The sequence below is a fragment of the Amblyomma maculatum genome, chromosome 6, assembly GCF_055883805.1.
Source record: "Amblyomma maculatum isolate TAMU_Amacu chromosome 6, ASM5588380v1, whole genome shotgun sequence".
Classification (NCBI taxonomy): domain Eukaryota; kingdom Metazoa; phylum Arthropoda; class Arachnida; order Ixodida; family Ixodidae; genus Amblyomma; species Amblyomma maculatum.
Genome location: NC_139349.1, coordinates 48,601,294 through 48,627,060, shown reverse-complemented (window position 1 = coordinate 48,627,060; position 25,767 = coordinate 48,601,294). Strand labels below are relative to the sequence as shown.

Sequence of the window (25,767 nt, the reverse complement as noted above, 5' to 3'; positions counted from 1 at the left end):
AGATAGAACTAGAAATGTCACTAAACTAGGCGCAATATTTTGTGAAAAGTAGGAGTGCGCTTATCAATTGTGCTGTAGCTGGCCATGCGGACACTAATTACGCGATTCTCCAGAGCGTGTCCAGTGCAATAAAACGTTCATTTTTTACCATTCAGTTCTAGGAACGAAAGTAGGGTGCCTGTAAAACACTGAAAAATGCCCGCAAACAGCGTGTAGCAGACAAAAACAATAGTAAATTACAGCTAACATGGCGCTCAACTAAATATAATGCGAACAGTGTGCGAACTCCTTTTGACCGATAGGTAACCACCAATAGCTAGTACTTTCCTCCGCAATTAGTTAGGACTTAGAAAAGAAAGCTACATGTCTCTTCAAGGCACTCTGTACTTTTCAATTTGTACGCTTTTTATTCTAAGCTTCAGTTGTTTTTGTTATAGAGCCTTCAGAGTCGTGTATTAAAAACCTTTTTGTGCTATTTCATTTCTTCACTCATAAAAACACGCATGTATCCTCCCAGATTTAGGCAGCTGCTGTGCCTTTCTTTACTAGATATAATCACCCCTCGTCCGAACACGCGAACCATATCTTGAGCAGTGACCCTGTACGCACCAGCTCCGTAGTGTCCGGGCACGTGTAACCCCGACGAAGAGCGATGACTGCTGCCCAGCACGAACTCCTTTTCGGAGTACGAGTCGCCCCCCGGTGATGAAGACGACGTGGGCGGACCCCTTCCCCCGTTCTGCAGCGTGGCGGTGCATTTGATGCGCATCTCGTCGTGCACGAAGTGGCTCGGTCGCACAGTGAACCGCAGGCCCAGTGACGTCACCAGGCGGCCGGATTCGAGCCGCTGGATCGGGTAGTGCACCAGGTACCGGTTCGACGCCTGCGAGCCCCGCATATGATTTCCCTAAATCTTCACAGCTTTGAACCGGCAATGGGTGCAAAGTTTGGGTAAAACGTCACGTATTATGGCGATGTGCAATTTATTTTATTTCTTGTTTTACAACAGTCATCTAGCGCGGATACTGACCCCCCCCCCTCCCCCCTTGTGAAAAAAGAAAGGGCATATTAAATCTATGCTTATTACACTTTCAAAAAAATAAAAAAATAAAGTCATCCCATCGCGAGATCCAAGGCCGGGCGCAGCTCATGATGTACTTCAAAATATTGCTTAGTTTACCACGTAACCTATATGACAGCTTCAACCGTAGGACATTGACATTATGTGTACGCAGCTGTTTTTACAAAAGAAACTCGCAGCCCTTTCTCAAACTGCTCTGCATATTACAGTGTTTTCTTTGTTTCAGGAGATTTCTGCATATTTTATGTGCCGTACAAGATGACTTCTTATACCGAAGTGCATTTTGCGAAACAATGATCAGTAACACGTTTGTCTGCCATTTTTACGAAGCCATAATGTACCGCAAGTAGTGGAGCCCTATTTTTGTTTCTCGAAAATTTAAGTGCAAGATGCACCTTCGGAATAGGCCTATTTCCCCTCCAATCCTTCGGATATTTACTTGATAAGTAGCTGCATTCAGCTATTGTTATTTTTGCCAATCACAGCTACCAATATTTGGTGTTTTATAAAAATTTACATCAACATGTAGAACATTTTGCACGTCCTGCAGGAAATTTACTGCTGGTTCTTTGCGCTGGAAAACTAAGTCGCATAACAATAAAGTCCTGACTGTACAAGCTAGGCGGTAAAATAGAACGTTTCTACGGTGTTTCGACCGTACACCTGACGGCGCGCCATCCGACCAGCCGCGAAGATCAGAACAAAGCGCGATCCCACGCGAAGAAAGGGCCAGCGCCGTCTTCCCACGCTTCGTTCGACGAGCGAATTATTTCAGGAAATGGACGCCCATTGATTGAGACGGATTGTCAAAACTACTGGAGGCGCCGTTCGGGAAAAGGAACGTACTTGCTTATAAAGCAATTACACGCATCCGTGAGGAGCCGCATTGAACACTGGGTAGCCAGCCGTTGAGCTCACGCTTTTTTGAGGACAGAAATCAGCCTTCACCGCTGTGCACTACAGAAGAAACGGGTGGAGCTTCTTAGGCGGCGAATTACCTCGCCTACTAGAACATTACTGTACCGACATGTGGATCATATCTTCTGAGAAGGGATGTGGTTAATTGACCACCGATCCTTGAAGGGTGTGACCTTTGTTTGACTGGCTGGCGTCCTCGGAGCGGGGCTCTACCTGAGATGCTTTGTGGACGGCGAGGAGTGAACAATAGCGCTCCGGGCCCGGCGAAAAAAGCTCATCCAGATCTCTTTATCGTCATGCACAATTAGCTCTTGACGTTCTGACTCTCGAACGCTTTTCATCATCAAGTTTTCATTAGTGTGCTACTAAACTATTGTTTTCGTTTACCCTATTTCGAAGCTTCATTCCTTCCTCAATTGTAAGACTCAGCGTGCTACAAAGTGAAGCCGGTGTCCGAGCTAGCTCTAGCGCCACGACAATAGAAGGAACATATGCCGTTGGAAAAGGTTATTATTGCGCTCTGTGCTTTTTTGCTGCGCATCTGAAAGACAACTATCCCCTTCCTTTAGGCCAAATGTTTCTTACCACGCGAAGCTTGTACTCAGGACTACGTTACAAATAATTGAAAGCACTGCGCCTGCCAAAAACCTATAAAGAGAGGCACTACAACGGCATCGACCCTTTGTAATTGCCATGCTCCCAGAGCAAATTCGTACTCCTCAAGGATGACAAGCATCACATGTCCATTCCCTTCCCCATCACTTTCCCTGCCTATGTTACTGGTATGTCAATAAACGAGATAAATTTGTTGCTGCTGTAAAACAACCATTACAGGAATGCCCCAGGACGGACATGCTACCACGTGATATAGGAAAGGGGGAAATATGAGTCATATATTGCCGAAGTTAGTGACAAAAACAGTAGCATTCATCGCTGCAGTATAGGAGCACGTAATAAAAGGAGCCGTTGATACTACAAACCTCTTTGTCGTTGAGGTGCCACTGGAGCTCGACGGGGCGTCCGTAGCGTGAGTAGCTGCAGGTGACGTTCACCAGATCACCAACGTGATAGCTCGCCTGGCCGCCCGTTATTGACGGCTTGTCATCGTCCGTACCTACGGAGATTCAAGAAAAAGAGGGTGAAAATGCATCGGAAGGAATTGGCGCTATCCGAAGGCTCAGCAATAAAGCTCCTGTAATTTCTTGGGGATGCTGCCGAAATACGCTAGTTTTTATAGGCGGGTAATAGCTGCGTCTACTTAACGCCGATCCACACCCGGTTTTCATTGGGCTCATTTAGTGCTTGGGAATTTGTGCATTTGAGAATACTGCTTCTAACGAGCATGTAATTATATTCAAAGTAAACGATGCAACATAATCGTCCATGCAATAATCCGACTGCATTTTGCGGCCAAACACTTCGATAGAGCGTGTCCGAAGCCTTCCGCGCACCTGTGTTTTTGGCATCCTGCGCAGCCACGATCTCCTCACTGGAGAGAGAGTACGCTTCGGACACGGTGGCCGTGCATTTGAGCTTCATGATGCCGTAGGTGAAGTGGCGGGACTCGGCTGTGAAGGTCATTCCCAATGACGAGTGGTACAGCTGGTCTCGGTCACGGAAGATGGGGTACATCTTCTCGTACTGAGGCGGAACCTGTAGCACCAAGAGCAGCGGAAACCAAGAGATAGGGTAGGAATTGAAGAGCAGGGAAGTTGACAAAGTAAGGTTGATCTGGTCTGATTGTCTGACTGCTTTGTACTGACAAAATGACCTCTTCTTCAAAAGTCATATAACTTATAACTGGAAAAGAGTGAAAAAGGAAAAGGTTTGCTACTTTCGGCACTCTACAAGTATACTGCGGAGATGTCAGGTGACATCCTGTGTCGAACGGATATTTGAGAATCATGCGTGGTAATATTCAGGTACGTTTTCTGCAGCCACTTATCGGTTAATTTAGTAGTAAAATGATAAACAGAACGTTCAAAACGTAACAGAGCATTGTAACCACAAAGTCACCACCACGACCGTCAAATGTCTTAAAGGGGGAAAGGGGGGGGGGGGGGGGGGGGGGGGGGAGGGGGGCACATTCCAATCTTTAACCTCACTTCTCAGCTGTGCAAGGGTATTTTACTACAGAACAAACGTCCATGGTGCGAGGAATTATTAGCTGTATGGCACTTTATTAAGTTTGTGTTTGACTAGGTCAAAGGTCAGGTCGACCTTTCGCATTTCCACAGGTGCAGTGCCGGACAAGAAGGCAGAGACACTGACCTCTTCACCGTTGATGTACCATGTAAGCACTGCCGGTGGCTTCGTCGCTCCCGCGTGACACGTTACGTTGACAACGTCGCCGACTCTGTAGTGTGGCTTGGTACCACGAATTTCAGGGCCCTTTTTGGGTAGCACTGCATCGAGCATAACAAGAGCAACAAAGCTCAATGAACAGAATGGAAGAGAGTCAAAGATTGCCCTCAACTATTGGGGTAAATTTCTAAACGCACCTATAAGTGGCGACCGTATATACAATGTCGGACACACAGGCTTTAATTTCGAAGTTATTCTTGCATTTGCTCACACCAAGAAGCTGGAGAGCGCTTTCCTCTTAAGACTAACGATGGAAGTTCGTGATACGTGAAATTACTGAATATGCTTGGCCGCCATCACTTGCGTATGCCTGCATTACTCGTCGCGGAGGGCTTACACCGTAATCGAACTTAAGACTTAAGCAGTAACTGTTTGAAAAAATACATTCAAGGGACTTAAAAGCAAGGAATAGAATTGGCTAAAAGGATATGGCAGTTCTGTCCTTCATCACTCTATCCTACAAAGCCCCTATACTAAGCGACGTCTTTGCGTGTTTCACATAATTTGGAAACCAATCAGCCTGCCGATTTTTTTTTTTCAATCAGGAAGCCTTGGACAATACCGCTTGTAGTTATAGGCTAAAATGTATTACGCTGTAGCCGTCAGTCTGGATACACCTTTTATAGGGTTTGCTGAAACATTCGCGGCCGCTCGCTCTGTATGCTCTGTATGTGTGTGTTTTTTTCTGCATCGTAAAAGCAGTTCAAAGGGCTCAGCTGCTCTTGGTATTCACCATAGCATTGATTATCTTACATGCTTGGGAGCAAACGTAGCTTCTGTTTGCATTTTGCGGTAAAAATGAACAACTTTCGAAGATCACCGCCAAATGACATAAAATATGATCACACCACATGCACATTTTATGTTCTGAAGCCGAGAAAAATGTTACCACACTAACTTGGACGGCTAGAATTTCGTACCACAAATATTAAACACTTGCCATAATTTTATGTGACATAAAATATGATCACACCACATGCAAATTTTATGTTGCGCAGTCGAGAAAATGTTACTACACTAAATTGGACGACAAGACTTTCGCACCACAAATAGAGAAGCACTTGCCGTAATTTCTAATGAACTTAACTTTACCTCTCGCCCGCAGGATACGCTTGTGAACCGGCAACAACTTTTCGTCAGACTCATCGCAAACAAGGATCTTACATCGAAGACGCTAGTGCTCTTTGCACAATTTTCCTTTTAACGTACCAACTTGAGCAACTTAATCTTGCATGGTTGTGTTTGGAGCAGGGCTTGTTTAACGTCACCAAGTGAAACATGGGAAAGGATTGAGTCTGGAAAAGCTCGCTGTGTTTTGATTCAGCCATGATACGCATTTTGCTTTACGTTTTAAATGAAAACAAAGAAGCTTCACTTCTAACGAACCCGCTGCGTCGACAGTGTGTTTACGTAACGAACAGGCCCTCGTGTTGAGATGGTCAAAGAAAACACAGATATGTTGTCTGCAGTATCATTGTGCTTTTGGGGATGAACGCATTTGTCTAAGATGTTTTGGGTTGACGCCGACCAAACCTGCTCTTTATATTTCATGGACGGTACAAACTTGATAAGATTCTTGGTGGTAACTTTCCTCGAAGGATCCTTCGTGCAGAGAAAGTTTGTTCATATATCAGTTCCGCAATTTGCTTGTCTGACCAGCCCGTGAACGCTGAGCCTTGGAAGCGTAAAGCCAACGCTGTCAACGGCAAAACAAGGAACAACGTCTTTGCAAGAAGCAAGCACTCTTAGCAGCGACACTAGTTGTGTAAACAGGAACGTGCAAATTGAAGTGGTGTATAAATGTAAACTAAAACAAAACGTAACTCGGTGGTTAGGCAAACAAATGATCAGAGCGCCTGCTGCAAACAAGCAGTTACTAAAAGGGACACTAACTAGTGGAAGGTAACCGTGATCCGCTAGATCGAACTTGGAACTGTGGATTCTGTAAGTTTAGGACACAGAATCGATAACATGAAACGGTTCCATTAGAGTCCAATCACAATTAAACTTGACCATCCACCATTAGGGGATCCGTTAAAGATGTTCCTTTTCTCTGTGAATTCGGCGAAAGCATTGAATTTAAGAGTCGGGCGATAAAAAAAAAAATGTTATCCAGTAACACACCAAGAAATGCACTGAATAAATTCATTCTGATCTCCGAAACCATAAATAAAGTATATTGCTAAACACGTTGCTTTAGAAAGAGTGAAAAAAAAAAAAATGCGAATAAAACAAAAGAGTGGCCCCCCTAAGTGGTGCAAAGTTCTCTTCTATTTCTTTGCGATCGGTTTATCGACAACCAGAAGATTAACCCGGCAATGGTTCTTCGTCGTGAAGACAGAGTGGAACACACTGGCAAGGGTCGGCAGAGCAGCAACGGTGTGGGGTGGAAGTATTCGACAAGCTAGCATGTTTCAGTTGTAACTTGCTTCACCGTTATTCAGCCTTAAGAAGTTTCCCTTTATAAATACCTTGCGGTGCCCCTTCTTCGTCGGAATCGTACGATAAATCCAATGCGGATTTTTTTTTAGCTCATAAAAACAAAAACAGACTGAATAATAGAGTGGGCATTTCGTACGTGGCTGTTGTATAAGTGATCCACAGACGTATAAAACGTTGTGTGACATGCATGATCGTATGGTGAGCAAAAAGCCACAAGCGCGATTTTGCTATTTTTATAAAGTATAGAAAACTACAGAAAGCGGCATTTAAGTGTTCGAAATTGCATTATACATGTAGACTGCCGTCGAAAATTTGTTTCAAACCCATGGATGAAGAAAAACGAGGAATGTGCGTCACTGCTGTTCTCCAGAAGAAGAGGAAGAGCGGAAGGAATTCAATAGTCAACAAGCAAAGAAATGGAACGAAGAATTATGCGATCCAGTTGTAAATCTGAACTAAGGTAGTCCCTAGTGTCCCGGACATTGCGCTCTTCCTTAAATAAGTAGTCACTATGCCTGCACGCTTTGAGAGTTAAACCCAAGAAAAGGCGAAAGGTTTTTAGCTCAACATGGTTACGAACATTGAGAAATGTGAAGCCTCTAATAAACTTCCAACACTTATATCCCCGCCCAGGGTTCCCGATCTGTAAAAACGAAGATGTTGAGACCGACATCCACCACTTGCTGTGGGACTGCCCAGCACTCAAACCAACACGAATCCGGCACCTGAGCATAGCTGGCCTTTCAGCAACCAATCCCGCCTCATATGTCACTTGGACGCAGGGACCTCATCTTCGCTCACTTCTGGACTTCATAAAATCAGCCTACCTTTTCCCATTCATTTAATCATTTATTCATCCTTCATCTCATACCCTACTGATGCCCTGAGGCAATAAATATCGACCTAAAAAAAGAAAAAGAAAAAGCGACTGTCACGACCCTATATACTCATTTGCTAATAGAGATATACTTGCAGATTACCATACAATTTCACAGATTATGGTGTGTCTGAAAAATTTTGACAGCTTGTGGTTTTAGCAAGTTAGGTTGGAGTATATTACGGCTGCAGAATGGCATCCGTAACGTAAAGAATACCACGAGGCAAAAAAGACGTTTAACCTTAGCACCTGGTTTTAAAGTCAAACACCTCCGTCAAACACCTTTTACTCGCTGCACATAAGAAACGGACCAGTTGAACTTTTTCGCGGGCGATGAAAAGACCCTGGAGTTGTTTTGGCAGTTACTTTTCTTTCGAAACATCGAGTCGTACTGTCACCTCGTTCTGGAAATATACTTCCGGCAACATGCCGTGTCAAGTAGGACTAAATAAAAAAGAAAAAAGAAAGAAGCAGATGAAGAAAAGGAAACGCGTTAAAAAAGGCACAGGGACAGAAACAATGCAGTCTAAGAGGAACGGAGCGAAAACTGAGTTTCAGCATCTGTGAACTCCTCAGAGACTGCTAGAAATGGCCTTCCCTATAGTTTCTTCCGGCTTTCAACTTCCATTCTTTCGCGTTATCTTCTCAGTAGTAGAAGTGAACTTCAGGGACTTTGGCAGCTTTCCTTTATAGCATAAAGGCATGCAAGCGAATCCAAACAGTGTCGCAGACCATGCACTGTTGAAACAGTACCAAAAGGTTAGAAGTCAGGCCTCTACACACGTGCGCAGATCGGCCATATCTGAGAAAAAGATGATACTTGGTCTACAACTTATAACTTGGAGCAAAACTACATTGTCCTTTCCTCACTAAGTGGAAAGAAGATCCCCGGGACTTACCTTTTTGTCTTCGTTCATTGTTCTATTGAATTGAAATATGTTGTTCTCGTGCGAAACAAAAACAATTCGTTTTCTAACTGACTTGTCATGTTCCGCTGCTAACCTCCTCTGTAGGGAAAATTGTCTACTCACCGTAAACTTTGAGCTCTTTCTCCGAGCGCACTGTCTGGAAGGAAGGCGCATCTGCCGACACCTCGCAGGCGTAGAGACCCTCCGACTTCAGGTCCGTCTCCTTCAGGTACAGGCTCCCGACAGAAGTGCGACTTGTCTGCATGAGTGCGCGATGGAATACAAAAGGTTGTCAGCATGTGTTGCACGTGGTTGACGTTCCTACAATTAAGAAATTACAGTGAAAATTTGCTGAAGAAGTGATTGAAAACATTAGAGGGTCTCTTAGATGTCTCTTAAGAGGAGAGTGGCGAAAGCCTGCCCTTCCTCTCCTATCATTTGCCTCTCATCGTTTGCCTCCTATCGGCGTTCGTTGGAGTGCCACATATAATTATAATTGGTTTAGAGGAAAGTAAAGGCATAGTATCTGTCACACACTCTCCGGCAAGTGTGTTTGGACGGTATACCGTCGCTCTTGCCGCGTGGCGTTCCTTGGCGCGCATTCAAGTGTGGCATTGCAGATTCTAGGAATGCTAGACAAGAACACACCTCGCGGAATCTCGCGGAATATCACAGGTCTCGCGCACAATTCTCGCGCATGGGATTTCGTTCCATGAGCCTGGGAAGGGCTTTGCTTTGAAATATTAGCAAGTCTTGAAGGAGGCTTTTAGGGGAATAGGTTGGGGGTTCCTGTTTGCAGAATTCATCCCTTGAATCTTTCTCATGATGACAATTGGGGTCAGCGTGGTCTGTCGTGCAAACTTCCTTTCTTAGTAGGGGAGGATTCGTTACTGAATTTTCATATCATGCTATGCAAGTTCAAAGACCTCGCTTTGCATTTTTGGTGCGAGTTTCGGGGCCATTTTCGCACACTTCCACATTTGCCGCATAATTCTTCCTCCTATCAGCTTTGTACTGGAACGGCCTTCCACAAGACGTCGTCGTAATTATTTGCCCGTTCGCATATTTTAAACGTCTAGTTTCCATTAGTTTTAACGGCGATAATTGCTTTGTTATTTATTTATTTATGTATACACAGTATCTACGACCCCGCCGGGGTGGCGCAGTGGTTACGACGCTCGACTACTGTTCCCAAGGACGCGGGATCGAATCCCGGCCTCGGCGGCAGCTTTTCGGTGGAGGCGAAAAGCAAGGCGTCCGTGTGCTGTGCGATGTCAGCGCACGTTAAAGAACCCGAGGTGGTCGAAATTTCCGGAGTCCTCCACTACGGCGTCTCTTATAGCCTGAGTTGCTTTGGGACGTTAAACCCCACAAACCAACCAACCAACACAGTATCTACAGCACCTTGACTGGGACATTGTTGCAGGGGGAAAAATCTAAATAAATACAGACATATGACACAGAATAAGTTAGGCAAATGATGCGATATACAATGTATTCAGAAAAACCGAGGTGTCGGCATATCTTTTACTGATGTAAATATCTCGTTACCCATGGGGGCCTTTCGGGTAATAAAGTGAAGCGATGTGAAGCAAAACCGCAATGCACAATTACTGCATATGAACACGTGATGAACATTGTTCCTGCGCGTTTAGTCATTTTGTGACTAACTGTATTTTGCCGCAAATCTGTCGTTTATTATTTTGCATTTATTAATATTTCGTGACTGAAAAATATAGAATTCAGCCACTGGCGAATAAATCTTTATCCACCTTGAATAATGTCAGCCTGCGACATAAAGCACTACTGAGAACTGGTGGAGGCAATAAAATCACTCCGTTTTACTCCACATGGAAGGGAGGTGAAAAGTTTAGGAACTTCATTCGTAGTTAATCGCTGAAGATGAGCATTTGTAGAGTGCCTAGAGCTAAACATGCTACGATCTCCTCTTTGCATGCGTAAAAGCATATAAACTATTGTGGCTTTCAAGCGAGAAAACGCCGATCATTTGACCTCCACACCAAAATATTGTATTGTTTTTGTTTACGCGAGCATAAAGGGTAGGTTTGCACCTGACAATGGAATAGACTGCTCATTTTCCATAGAAAACAAATTTCATCAGGCCCCATAAGACTCTTTAAGCCTTCTAATTCTGAGCTGTATTTCCATTGTGTGTTCGTTGCATTCGTCAGCATGTTACTCGCCACCACCAATTGGTGGCTGAGTTAGGACCCTTAGTTTTCCGGATGCCGCCAAGGAGCTATATTTGAATTTGACTACTATGGGTGCTGCGCTGTTATTGGTCTTCCGTGGCCACTTGATCTGTAGGTGTCATCACTGCCTCGACCAATCAAAAAATTTGTCCCAGCGGCGGGCTTTTCATATGTTGGGAATTCTATAGCGCTATTGCAATATTGACTGCGGGACAACTGACAACATTATACAATATAGCATACTACTGGACGCAGTAAACAATGCCATGCATGATGCAAGCCACCTTTTGTTCTTTTTTTTTTATTCTGCACAGGCAGTCACTTGCAGTTTAGTAGCGGCGTGACTGAACTAGCGACAGCAGTCTGGTTTCGTCGGAAGGCAGCAACAGCAGCAGCAGCAGCTCTACCAGGCAGGCGCCGGGCTGCCTGCGCAGGCCAAGGACACCACGCGGCTTCGTAGCGGGTCACGCGGGTTTGCGCGAACCCTTTCACTGCCATTAATATGCGACTAGTCAAGCTTAATTGGCGCCGTCTACACAACTCGACCCGACGACTCTGCATCTCGGGATTCACGTTACGTGTCCTCGTGCCCTAGCCATATCCTCCAGAAGTGCGATGAGCTGCGTCATGGGCTTTCGTCTCGTCTCGTGCACGACGGGAACGGGAGGAAGTCGAGCAGGGGGGCACATCAAGGGCGGCAATCATAGCCCAATTTGCAGCAGCTGCGTAACGCATAGACGGAGGTCCATTACGGCGCCTTCGCCTTTAATTCTCTTTGCCCGGTCATTAACTCTCCGGGAACTCAAGGGGCCAACCGAAGGCAATGACGAAAATGGCGGCTTGTTAAGCCAAGGGATAAACCATATATTTGCAGTGTAGCGTATGACGAGTTGACGACCTCCATCGTGCCCGAAATAGAAAAGCATAAAAAAAAAAGTTGTCCTGTTATGTAAAGTTTACCGGACATCATTGCCGCGCAAGCCAACAGCCTAGGGGAATTCTGCGATTACAATATTTTTTTGTTCTGTTGCACGTAAGAGAAATAGATAGCCCGTGTGAGTGTTGTATTCCTGGGTCGATCTATTTTTTTCTCTGCACGAGCAGTAGCCTTCATAATGCTTCGGCTAGTAACGCGATACTTATTCTTTACGCAGTACAATTAGGCATTTTCTGAAGTAGTAGTACAGTACTTCCTAGCCTACTTTCTGAGCTGCATCCGGTTCTATGCCACCTGCGCAACTTCAACATGCAGATCAAGGACCTTCAAAGACAACGTCGAAACACAAGTGTTGTTTTGAAGAAACTCACAGAAATGTCTTGTTTGTTTCGATCGCCGCTGCTTCGCGATGCACTCACAATTTCTCACTGATGGGGCAAAATATGCGCAATGTAACGCTAAAGTGGCGTTACGTCAGCACCAAAAAGTACAGAAGGAAGCGCAGGGTGGTGTATTACGTATTTTAATACGTATAACTCAGCCATGCACATAACCCGCAGTCGTAGCGTCCACCAAGCAGATAGGAAAATCCCCTACTATAGCCCGCAAAGAAGCACGATAAGGTACCCTCATAACGGGTAGATAACCATCATTTCATCGTCTGAAAAGTACATTTCGGGCCACTCGCTGTAACGCTGTATTGATTATAACGCATGATCGTCAGCATTGTCATCTTAATAGGCTTTGACCCTGTTGTGAAGTTTTGGCAATCTTTTGAGGCGTGCGACTGTTGCTAACTGTGCATTTCCTGAAGCTAAAGCGCGTCGCCATAATGGTCGGGTGAGCTTCCACGCATCGACGATCCATTCGCAGATCAGTGCGATGTCTGACCTCTTTACCCGTCTAGCCGATATGAGCACGTGAGGTACTTTAGCAATCAGTTTAGCTATAACAATATATTGTTGGCCACTCGTGCGTTTGACCTGCACTAATGACCGTTAGGTTTTAAGGACAATGCATGGTACCTCAGGTAGTGACCAGAGTCTCTTGTTCCCAGAGTAGGCTTAAAGCCCGCACCCCCCCTTCCTCTTTGTGATCGTTATTTGTAAATTTTTAGCGCCGGTAATACGCGAGAAAATACGCTATCTAGAACTTAAGCTCGCGCAGCCCTGTGTTTTCTGCCGTGGGCAGTCAAATGTGAGTGAACGTTCGGGGCCTTTATAGAGGCGAATAAAAGAAAACCAAAGGAAAGAGCAAGAACACCGTTGAGAAAATGCATAAAAACGAAAATAAACTGAAGCAAATGGGCGCGGGAGAAAAGGGGGGCGGTGCCATTTGCGTGCACTCGCACACACACGAACGCATTCCTATATAGCTACGAGACGGCGCGGTGATACAGCGAGAACAAAGGCAAGACTCGGCCAAAATGCGGGGCGAGGGCGACGATTCACCGGCGAGCTAAAAGTACAGCGCGCGCTCCGCTGTCTTCGCGACCGCTCGCTATAGACATCGCAGAATGCGAAAAGGCGTGCCACCGAGGGAAATTCATGCTTTTCCGCGCCTCGCATAGCGGCGCACAAATGCGAGAGTCGGCCCCTCTTCTTTGCCGCCGTCTTTCTAAGGGGAAAGTGGCCCAAATGCGTCGGAGAGATTCAGGACCTGGGTTTTTGGCGCTGCGGCTGAGAACAAAGGCGCGAGCCAGCTGAAAGCTGAAACGCCGCGGACCTTAGGACGAGTGCGCGCTGCTTGCGCGGGGGAGCTCACTCCGAAACTAAGCGAGCTCGCGCAGGAAGAAAGGAGTTTGGTCGCTCTAGCAGCCATTTGCTGGTCAGCGTGCCGATGAGAGAGCGGCACGGAGCTTTGCATTCTCGAAGTGTTTGTAGAGTGCCGTTGTTACTTCCACCGGTTTTGACGGGCGAGTTTATAGATACAAATAAAAGTAGGACCTGATATTTCCACCATTATTGCCACTATAAACGCAGTAGCAACTGCTCCCGAAAGAAAGCCCTCCGACCGTTGCGTCAACTTATTGTCATTGTCGTGGTCAATCCCTTGCCCCTGAGAGCCGTCAGCGATGCTATTCTGGCACGTGCAAGACGTTTGATGGCCACCTCAAGACTGTTAGTCGACACCATTGATTGAAGCGCCTCCTTTAAAAAGGGAACTTACCGCTGCTTCCTTGATGTACTGTATTCGATTGTAGTAATATGTAACGGGAAAAACGAGGTGCGCTATAGTTGCTGTAGATGACATCAGACAATTAAGTGTGCTTAATTCACTAAGAACCATGCGCCAAAGGGGGGTCGCGATAGGCTGCGGTACATATATTAATGTACCGTTATTGGGATTATGTGGTATCAGTAAACAAATACTCAAACGGTATTCTAAGCAAGGTAATGTCTAAAAAAACATTTTCTAAACACACCCTACTTTAATCAGGTGCATTTCCTGTTTTGGACATTTGTTGCCGCTCATGTGAATGTCTAATGTCTAATATAACCTTTTCTAGACTGTGTATATTCTAGACTGTGTATACCTTCATGTATATACATTGCCATTCAAAATTGTATATATCATCAGCACGAACAGACATTTTTTTTTCTCTATGTAAATAGTGATTTGTGAGGTATTTGTTCGTTAGGATGTATGTCATGTGCACTTCCTTTTGTTCTTAATCATGTGAATATTCTGTTTTGGTCATTTGTTACCGCTCATGTGAATGTATATAAATTCCAATAAAACTTTTTTTAAACAACGGATCGGTCTTGCTAAGCAAACGTTCAGCACCTTTGTGATCTTGATTTGAACAACAACGACAAGTTGCGAGCTACGGGTAGTGAGAACAGTGGTCGTAGTTGACTAATAGACTAATACGACTTAGTTAACTGTATGATAACCGAAACCTTGATACCGCGTCACTACCTTAACTAACGTTTACTAAGGCAGCGAATTGGGCAGGCTTGCTTGTACTGAGTGCTGGTTGATAAATGTCGTTGCGAAGGAGAGACAGGACACAGACGAAGCATTTCGTTATTGTCCTTACCGTTTTCAGCCAGCAGTGCGCAGTGCAGAAGTCATCTAACGGTGCGAGTGCGACGAGTTATCGTCATCGCTGGAAGCCTCAGCTCATATCTATAGCAGATCTTAAGCAAGGGAATTCTTGTCGCTCGGACTTTCACGCAATTACTTGCCTGATATCAGCGATCTAGTGTACAGTATTGCCGCATAGAAGACGACGCCAAAGATGATGACTGGGCCCCACAAGCGCGAGCCTGGAAGAGAAGGAAGTTGGAGCGCAAGACTCGTCCAGGTTGATTTATTAAACCCGTCCTATCTTTGGGTCCTCCTTGGCGTTCAATCGAGACGTGACACTGGTGGAGGTGCTGGGTATGCATAAGACTCCTTCCGGCAGTCCACAGCGAATCCCAGACATCGACACGCCTGTACATCGCGCTAGCCGCCGCCTTCTAGGCCTAGCCCCGGAGTACAACCATCTGCCAAGCTACTCTTCAAACGACCAAGTCCATCAGGTCTCCAAAGCCATGGCACATCCCAACCCTACACCGGTGACTCTTCAGAACACCAAGGTGCCAGAGTGCTTTCGCGGGGAAGCGTTTGAAGATGTCGAGGACTGGCTTGACCAGTTTGAGCGAGTGGCCAAGATTAATCAGTGGAGCGAAGATCACAAGCTTTGCAATGTTTATTTTGCCCTTCAGGATAATGCTAGAACGTGGTTTGAAAACCACGAGGCCAGCTTATCCACATGGAACGACTTCCGCCGCCAGCTTGTAGACACCTTTGCGAGAACTGATCGACGCGACAATGCGCTGCGCCTGCTTGAAGTGCGTGTCCAGAAGCCGAATGAGAGCGTGGCTATGTTTGCGGAAGACATGGCTCGCCTTTTTCGCCGTGCCGACCCTGATATGAGTGAGCCAAAGAAGTTACGGCATCTCATGCACGGTGTCAAAGAACAGGTGTTTGCCGGCTTAGTACGCAACCCACCTAAAACCGTGAGTGAGTTCATTAAGGACGCTACGGCTATAGAGCGAGCCCTCCAAGATCGGTGCCGCCAGTACAACCGACCAGCCGGCTGTGCCCCGACGACTGCGGCGGCGCTGACTGCAACAGATCAGACCACTCTTCGAGACATGATTAGAGAAATTGTCCTTGAGGAGTTGCAGCGAATTTCGGTTACGAAAGCTCAGTCGTCAGAGGCCCTCGTGCAGGCTGTAAGGAATGAAATTCGGTGCTCCCTAACACCGTCTGCCCAGTGCAACGAATTTCATCCAGTCGACAACGCGGCAGTCATTTCCGAACCACCATACCGCGTTCCACAACCGGTCAACTACCCGGCCAACATTCCTGCACCTTATCACGAGCCGCAATCTGAGAGCTACGCCGCGGTCCTACGTCGCCCGCCTCCAGACCACGCCTCACCGAGCGCACCAAGCCGTCAGGAGACGCGATTCTTCCAGGGGCCTCAGTGGGCGCCTTCCAGGTGCTCTCAACTACGCCGAACGGACAGGTGGCGCAGTTATGACAGCCGGCCACTCTGTTTCTACTGCGGACAACCTGGCCACGTATATCGGTACTGCCGTTACCGCGAAGAGGGGCAGGCCTTTCCGTCTGTTTCTGCTCGCCGCCGCTTCGACGCTGACACTGCCCAAACCGACGATGGCCTTCCGGTCAGCAGGGAAACCGAATCCCCGGGCTTCCGCCGCCGCTCCTCCCCATCGCCACAGCGTTATTCTCCGCCGATGCGTCGTGGCAATGCTGACGTTGGCGGACGGCGGTCCCCTAGCCCTCACCGGGGAAACTAACAGCCGCAACCTCACGAGGGGAGGTTGCACACAGTCTAAAAGTGTCAAAACCCTCACCACCGCCGCAACAGCCGACAGCCCGTGCTTCTGACGCTGCCGTTAGTATTGACATTGCCGCACTACCGCCGAAAATGCCGCCTACATTACCACCGAAAATGCCGCATCAGATGAGCAGCCCCGACGACGAAGCTGATACCGCTGACCTTGCCGCACTTCCGCCGAAAATGCCGAAAGAGACGAGCAACCCAGATAACGTTGTTAGCGCTGACCTCGCCGTTTCCATTGATGGGCTGGAGGTACATGCTCTGGTGGATACCGGGGCGGATTTTTCAATTATTAGCCAGAAACTGGCTGACACGCTGCGCAAAGTAAAAACCGAATGGACTGGGCCAGTAATAAGAAGTGCTGGGGGCCAGTTACTGGCACCGACAGGGAAGTGCACTGCCCGGATAGGAATAGGAAACGCGGTGTTTGTTGGCAGCTTCGTTATTCTCCCTGACTGTTGCAAAGATCTCATCTTGGGCATGGACTTTCTGCGTCTTCATGGGGCTGTAATCAGCATTCGTGACAGCGTCGTTGCCTTCACCAACAATCATGAAGACCTTGGTTGTGCGGAAGTACCACTGATGCCCTTACGTGTCGCCAATGAGACAGTGACATTACCTCCGCGATCATGCTCTCTTGTTGAAGTGAAGTGCGACATGGCGCATACCGGCGATGGTATCGCCGAAAGGGCAGTCGCCCTGGTACTAAGCCGAGGTGTATCTATAGCTCGAGGGCTAGTCAACTTGACCAATGGACAGACCGAAGTGCTGCTGACAAACTTCAGCGACGAGCGTCAGCAAATTCCGAAAGGCACAACTGTGGCCTTTTTCGACAGCGTCCCAAAGGCGCAGCACTGCTTCTCACTGCAACAGGAAGGATCAATGTGCAAGACGCCCGTAACCATCGTCGATGTGAGTAAAAATTTGTCTTTTTCAGAACGGGACCGTCTTTTGGATCTCATAGATCAATTTCGAGACTGCTTTGCTTCCGAATCGCGGATCGGCCAAACGCCTTTGACAAAACATCGAATCATCACGGATGACTCGATTCGCCCGATTCGACAAAATCCTTACCGTGTAGCTCCGAAAGAACGTGCAGCCATTCAGCGCCAGGTGGCCGAAATGCTTAGAGACGACGTTATCCAGCCGTCACAGAGCCCCTGGGCTTCCCCCGTGGTACTTGTTAAAAAGAAGGACGGCAGCTTACGATTTTGCATAGATTACCGCAAGCTCAACCAAGTAACTAAAAAAGACGTGTACCCTCTTCCTCGCATCGACGATTCCCTTGATCGCCTACGAAATGCACGTTACTTCTCATCAATGGACTTGAAAAGTGGATATTGGCAGATAGAAGTAGACGAGAGAGATCGGGAGAAGACAGCATTCGTCACTCCCGATGGATTGTACGAGTTTAAGGTCCTTCCGTTCGGTTTATGCTCAGCACCAGCAACATTTCAGAGGTTGATGGATACTGTGCTCTCGGGACTTAAGTGGCAAACATGCCTGGTGTATCTTGACGACGTGATTGTGTTTTCGGCCACATTTGAAGAGCATCTACGCCGTCTGCTAGCTGTATTTCAGGCCATACGATCTGCGGGCCTCACACTAAAACCCGAGAAGTGCCACTTCGGGTACGAGGAGCTGCAATTCCTAGGTCACGTCGTTAGCCAAGAAGGTGTCCGGCCTGATCCTGAAAAGCTCTCCGCAGTCGCCAAGTTCCCGACACCTACGGACAAAAAGACATTGCGGCGTTTCCTGGGTCTTTGCGCCTATTACCGCCGGTTTATTGCTGGTTTCTCACGAATTGCCTGGCCATTAACTTCGCTGACGCGTGACAATGCTGTCTTTCACTGGGGTGAAGAACAGGAACAAGCGTTTAATGAGCTGCGGAGACGTTTACAGACACCACCTGTCCTGGCGCACTTTGATGACGACGCCCCTACACTGCTTCATACGGATGCCAGCAACGTGGGCTTAGGTGCTGTGCTGGTGCAGCGCCAGGGTGGTGTAGAAAAAGTAATTGCTTACGCCAGCAGGACCCTATCTAAAGCAGAAGCGAACTACTCGGCAACCGAAAAAGAATGCCTTGCAGTGGTATGGGCGGTTATGAAGTTCCGCCCTTATTTGTACGCTCGCCCCTTTCAAGTCGTTAGCGACCATCACTCGCTCTGTTGGCTGACGAATCTAAAGGACCCTTCAGGGAGACTCGCGCGTTGGAGCCTTCGATTACAAGAATTCGACATGGCAGTTATTTACAAATCTGGGAAAAAGCACGCGGATGCTGACTGCCTTTCGCGAGCGCCGGTCGAACCTTTCACTATGACCGATGAAGACACTGCATTTTTAGGTGTCATAGATGACGCAACGCTTTCCCAACAGCAGCGAGAAGACCAGGAATTGCTCCCTCTTATTGATTTCTTGGAAAAACGAACTACCGTTGTGCCTAAGATTTTCACCCGAGTAATCTCTTCATTCTTTATTCGCAACAACGTGCTTTACAAGAAGAACTTCCGCCCTGGGGGAAACAGTCATCTACTCGTCGTCCCATCTGTTCTCCGCAGTGAAGTTCTGCAAGCGTGTCACGACGAGCCAACCGCCGGTCACCTAGGCTACACCCGCACGTTGGCTAGAGTCCAGCACGGATACTACTGGCCAAAACTGCCTGCGACAGTGAAACACTATGTACGTACGTGCATAGACTGCCAGCGCCGTAAGTCACCCCCTGTAAAACCAGCTGGCCTACTCCATCCTCTTCAAGTGCCAACAACACCTTTTAAGCAAATCGGCATGGACCTCCTGGGACCATTTCCGACGTCGACAGCCGGAAATAAATGGATAATTGTCGCCACCGATTATCTAACCCGCTACGCGGAGACCAAGGCTCTGCCAAGGGGTACCGCCGCCGAAGCAGCTCGGTTCTTCGTGGAGAACATTGTCCTGAGGCATGGCGCTCCGGCGCTCATTATAACTGACCGAGGAACTGCATTTACGGCCGAACTTTTGGAGACCGTTCTCCGCCTCAGTGGTACCAGTCACCGTAAAACTACAGCCTATCACCCCCAAACCAATGGGTTGACGGAACGCCTCAATAAAACCATTGCAGACATGCTTTGCATGTACGTTGACGTAAACCACAAGAATTGGGACGAAATTCTTCCCTACGTCACGTTCGCCTACAATACGGCACGCCAAGACACCACTCGTATGACACCATTCAGCCTCCTTCACGGGCGACCAGTAACAACTATGCTGGATGCAATGTTGCTCCCGAATGCCGACACCGACGATCTCGATCAGGACGCCGAGGAAATCGCTCAGCGTGCAGAGGAAGCCCGCCAACTAGCGCGTGTGCGGATCAAGAATCAGCAAGAGCATGATGCACGACGCTACAATCATAGACGCCGACATGTCATGTACGAACCTGGCGACAAAGTGTGGGTCTGGACGCCTATTCGCCGCCGTGGACTCTCCGAAAAACTATTGCGGCGATATTTCGGGCCATATGTTGTTCAGCGACGTTTAACCGACGTCACTTATGAGGTGGTGCCAGACGGGGTGTCGACCTCGAAGCGACGCCAGCAACAAGCCGACGTCGTCCACGTTGTACGCATGAAGCCGTACAACTCGGACTGACCTTGACCCCCTACTCCCTTTTGTGCTCATCGGGACGATGCTTCCTGAGGAGGGGGGCAAATGCCGCATAGAAGACGACGCCAAAGATGATGACTGGGCCCCACAAGCGCGAGCCTGGAAGAGAAGGAAGTTGGAGCGCAAGACTCGTCCAGGTTGATTTATTAAACCCGTCCTATCTTTGGGTCCTCCTTGGCGTTCAATCGAGACGTGACAGTATCAAGGCCTCTGCGTTACTCACACCGCTATTTATACTACTCCGCTCTTTTCTACTTCATTTTTCTGGTTAACAAAACCACTTGAGTACTAGTACACCAGTTTTTTCGATACACGGAGTGTATAGGCGACTTTCAAACCCTAGAGGTGGATCTTGGATTTATTCAGTATATCGGTGCTACGGAGGACAATGCACAGTCAGATAGGGCTTGTTTTGAAATTTGACAATGTTTTTTTTTTGTTTTTTTTTTAAACACGTCAAAACCACTTTGCTGAGTCAAGTAGTCTTTCTTTCGATGATATATGATGAAAGAAATGAGTCACAACGGATAATTTTCTGCCTGGACATTGAAAACGACTGGTGTTGTGCTAACCAGTAGTTCTTTCTTTTGTATTCTGGCGATGAACGGTATACATTTGAGGCCACTGTGATGCAATTTACTTTCGTTCAATTATTTTCGTCTGTTGCCGCCGATTGTTTCATTGACTGACTTTATCGGCAGCGAATGCATTGAGAAATCGAATGGCAGCAGTGAGCAGGCTTAATATGCAGTTCCAATCATATCTCCTCCCCATTGGTCCGCCGTGGATAAAAGCATCATGTCGCACCCCGCCGGGGTGGCGCAGTGGTTACGGCGCTCGACTACTGTTCCCAAGGACGCGGGATCGAATCCCGGCCTCGGCGGCAGCTTTTCGATGGAGGCGAAAAGCAAGGCGCCCGTGTGCTGTGCGATGTCAGTGCACGTTAAAGAACCCCAGGTGGTCGAAATTTCCGGAGTCCTCCACTACGGCGTCTCTCATAGCCTGAGTTGCTTTGGGACGTTAAACCCCACAAACCAAACCAAACCAAGCATCATGTCGCGATACACGGAAACATTAAATCAGTCATGCCTGGTGATGTTTTTTTTTCTTTTTTTTTTTTGTTGATTTAGCGAACCTGGTGTTTACAGGGGCCCTTCCTATCAAGAAAAATTGTGGATGTTTAACCACGGCTTGAACCTAGTGATAGAGCGAAAGCTGCGAGTGTTGCAGCGATAGCTTTTGAACGCCACTTTTTCAATCCTAGGCCCTTCCTATTTAATCTAGTTATGAAAGACCTCCCGCGCAAATTAGGAAGCATCGAAGGGCTAAAAACGAGCGTCTACGCAGACGACGTCAACGTTTGGCTCAATGAGGGCAGTGATGCGTCTATCGAGGAAAGGCTCCAGCGGGCAGCCGACATCATAAACCTCCATGCCAAAAATAAGGGGCTGAGCTGCTCCCCGACGAAGTCGGAACTACTAATTATCAGGCCTCGTACGAGGACAGCCAACGCATCTCCTCCCAGAATCTCAATAGAATTGAACGGGAAAGAAATTGTGCAAGTAGATGAGATCCGAATTCTGGGCATGCTCATAAGCAAAACAGGAAACAATCCCACGACTATAGCTAAGCTAGACGCGCATGCAAACCAAGTGGTCATCATTAGAAGAATCTCGGCCAGAGGTAGAGGGCTAAAGGAGAAGAACAAGTTGAGGCTGGCCCAGGCCTTTATCTTGAGTCGGATCTGCTACTCAACCCCATTCCTTAACATAAAAAAAAGCAGACAAAAACAAGTTAGACGCCATAATAAGGAAATGCACGAAACGAGCACTGGGACTTCCAATCTCGACCTCAACCCTGGCACTAGAGGGAATGGGGGTGCATAACACATGGGAAGAGTTAGCGGAAGCAACGAGAACGGCGCAACTCGAACGCCTAACTGAGACAGGGCAGCAAATTCTAAGCTGGATAGGACTACAAGGGAACAGAGGCACTAAACACCAGACGTTCCACATTGAGTCCAAAATTAGGAAAGCCCTCACGATCTCACCGATACCCAAGAACATGCACCCACAACACGATCAGGAAAGACGCCAGCACAGAGCCAAACACTTGGTAACAAAACTAGCAGAATGCCACCCGAGACGGTTGCCTACACAGACGCCGCTTTTGACGATGACGGGAACTCTGTCTCGGTGGTAGTCGACGGTCCGGAATAGAGCAAGGCAAGATATATACAAGCGGAGTAGACGCCACGGCAGCGGAGGAAGCGGCGATCGCCCTAGCGTGCGTTAGTACGAACGCGAAGGTGATCATCGGTGACAGCAAATCAGCAATAAGGAATTTATGCAAAGGCAAAATATCACACTACGCGTTGAACATATTATCGAAAAGCAACATAGACAGAGGGATCACCCTAACCTGGGCCCCCGCTCACACCAACATACCAGGAAACGAAGCGGCCAACGCCCTTGCCCGAGCGCTCATTATCCGGGGGGGACGCCGGCCTCAACCTAACTTTAAGGTCGGGACGCTCGCGACCTACAACGAAGTCATTGAGCACTACAAGTTAGGACGGCGGAAATATCCACCCCCAGATGGGTCCCTCACTGCAAGCCAAGAACCACATGTCTCCCAGATGGAGATACCTCACGCAAACTGGAAATCCGGAGGACCAATTCTGCAGATTCTGTAGCGATATAGAACGTTAAAACATATCCTCTGGGAGTGCAGCCACTCCCCGGGCTACAATTTATTCAAGGATGCATAAGCATGGGAGACCGCGCTTCATAGCGAAGACCCGGCGACACAGGCCAACATTGACCGTCTGGCAACCGAAGCGGCGAACCGCTTTGTCTACTAGCCCCTGCCTCTTGGGGTTACATCGGGCTCCCTGGACGCCTGCGAGTGGTGCCGTAGCTCCGGTGTCGCCTCTTCCGGACAATAAAAGCTTTCACCACCACCATCTATAATTAAAACAAATAACTAAATAATTGGTTTACAGGAAAGTAAATGCGTGGTGTCTGTCACAATTGTTCTGTGGACACCTGAGCCGCAATGTAAGGGAAGGAAGGAAGATGGGAGGAAAAACGGAAAGAGAGAAACAAGAGCCGTGGTGGAGGACCACCTGGGGATCTTTAGCGTGCACTGACATCGCGCAGCACACAGATGCCTCTCCGCTTCGCCTCCATCGAAACGCAGCCGCCGGTGGTCGGGTTCGAACTCGTAACCTCGGTACTCCGGCACAGTAGTCGGGCATCTTAACCCCGCCGGCTTCTTTAAGTTAGGTTTTGGGGAAGAAAGGCGTCTTATACTTTTATGTGGACAACACGGGATGGTGGACACGTATACCTAACCAGGTCAAAGTCATGTTTTCATATTTTGTTTGCATTGGTTTATAAAAAGTGAAAGAGTGAGTCAGACTTGAAGAAAGGGAGGAAAGTGCGAGTGAAAGCAGAAAGAGTGAAAGAGGTCGCGTAGTGGAGTGTTTCAAAGTAATTTCGGGTGCCTGGGGGCCTTTAACGTGGGCTGACATAGAAGAGCATTTAAATTAGGTTTTGGGGAACGGAAAGTGCCACGCATTCACCCACACATAATTAGATCAAAGTCACTTGAATGCCAAATTTAGCGTCACGCGAAGACCGGCTCTACCTAGCGTAGTGAAGCTTTCGCTTCAATTGTAACTTGGTTTATAGAAAGGAAAAACGCAGTATGAGTCAAAGTCTCTTGAAATAGTAGTAGCAGTAGTAAAAAAATTGCCGACGATTACGTTACTTCGTAATACGAAACGTAAGCTCAGCTCATCAGCTGTTCCACCTTTTTCGGCCAATTGAGGAAAAAATTTCGAGCAGGACATGTATGCACAATTACAGACAACTATTTTATTTTTCACACATAATCCTTCAAGAAACACTCCACTAACACTTCTTGACTGTCATAAAGGAAGCTTTGTGGTCGCAGAAATGAAGAGAGCAATTAGGTAATCAAGAGGTTGCGGGAGGCAGCGCGTGGCCCATGCTTTTCCCTGCTTGACGCCTGATGACCAGCTCAAACTGATCGACAGAGCGCGCAAGACGGCAAAGGCCACTGGGGCCCTGGACTGAGGGTCCCACCCACGGCGGGAGAATTCCCTTCGTCTAAATAAAGTTTTCGATTCATTCATTTGCTGTGAGTGTGTGAATTCTCGGTTACTGCACTGCAGTTCTGTGTGGGCGCTCGAATTATTCATGATTTTCTTCGCAGTGTGTACCATGCGTGGTCACGTCTTCCACTTGAGCTCTGAAGCGTGCCTTTCATAATTGGTTCACAGGAATGGAAAGGCGCCGTATCTGTCACACTTATTTCTGTGGACACCTGAATCATGCCGTAAGGGAAGGAAGGAAGGATGGTGGGAGTGCAAGTCCACTTAAGGCCTGAAGCGTGCCTTTCATAATTGGTTCACAGGAATGGAAAGGCGCAGTATCTGTCACACTAGTTTTTGTGGACACTTGAATCGCACTTTCAGGAAATGAAGGAAGGTAGGAGTGAAAGTGGAGCTGATTACAAGGGACAACGCCGATGGCGACGACGACGCGAAATCCAGAAACGGGTGCTAAAGAGCTGCGCTCTAAAACTCTATTGGGTCGAAGTGAGGCTTCCGCGACGACTGCTTTACCTGGCGTAATGAAGCTTCTGCTTAAAAAAAAAAAAAAAAAAAGAAAGGGCGTGCACTATGCGAATAAACTCGCCGTGGTGGCTCAATGGTTAAGACGCTCGACTACCGAACATTAGCAGTCGGGTTCAAACTCTTCCACCCTCACCGATCACCACCAAACACTATGGCGCCGCCTCCAGACGCGAACCCTCCCATCCCCTTGCATTAGGTCCCGTTACCACCCCACTCTCACCGACCCCTCCTGCATCCTTAGCACCCACCCCACTGCCACCCTCGCCCACATTCTATTCCAATGCCCGGCGGATCCTCCCCCGCGGGGTCTGGAGCACTTCACCACCTGGGAGGAATGGGAGACCCTGCTACGCTCTGAGGACCAGGTCCGGCAAACGACCGCCACAGACCGAGCTGCCGACGTCATGAACCGTAGGAACATGAACGTTTGAGGGTAGTGGGGCCGTGCGGAGGCCCAGGGGCGTGCGCGCCCCGAACTCCTCTGTTAAAATAAATGTTTTTACTACTACTACTACTCAGACCCTCCCATATTTCTCCCTTCCCTCACGGCGCGGTTCAGGTGTCCACAGCAACACGTGTGACCGATACTGCGCCTTATCCTTCGTTTGAATCGATTATTATTATTATTATTATTATTATTATTATTATTATTATTATTATTATTATTATTATTATTATTATTATTAATATTATTATTATTATTATTATTATTATTATTATTATTATTATTATTATTATTATTAATTATTATTATTATTATTATTATTATTATTATTATTATTATTATTATTATTATTATTATTATCATCATCATTATTATTATTCAAAGCCGACCTCGGCGACCGCGTT

The 25,767-nt window shown here is 47.5% G+C and overlaps 1 protein-coding gene across 1 annotated transcript in view; it reads right to left on the bottom strand.

The window, feature by feature from the left end:
* Positions 1 to 25,767, bottom strand: part of LOC146185688 (uncharacterized) — a 123,087-nt gene that overhangs the window by 5,078 nt on the left and 92,242 nt on the right. Inside the window, exons 3-7 of the mRNA XM_084606604.1 lie at positions 8,714 to 8,849; positions 4,271 to 4,404; positions 3,451 to 3,652; positions 2,980 to 3,113; positions 610 to 883 (exon numbers count right to left, since the gene is read on the bottom strand). Coding sequence (XP_084462730.1) covers positions 610 to 883; positions 2,980 to 3,113; positions 3,451 to 3,652; positions 4,271 to 4,404; positions 8,714 to 8,849 — 880 coding nt within the window. The remainder of the gene's footprint in view (positions 1 to 609; positions 884 to 2,979; positions 3,114 to 3,450; positions 3,653 to 4,270; positions 4,405 to 8,713; positions 8,850 to 25,767) is intronic.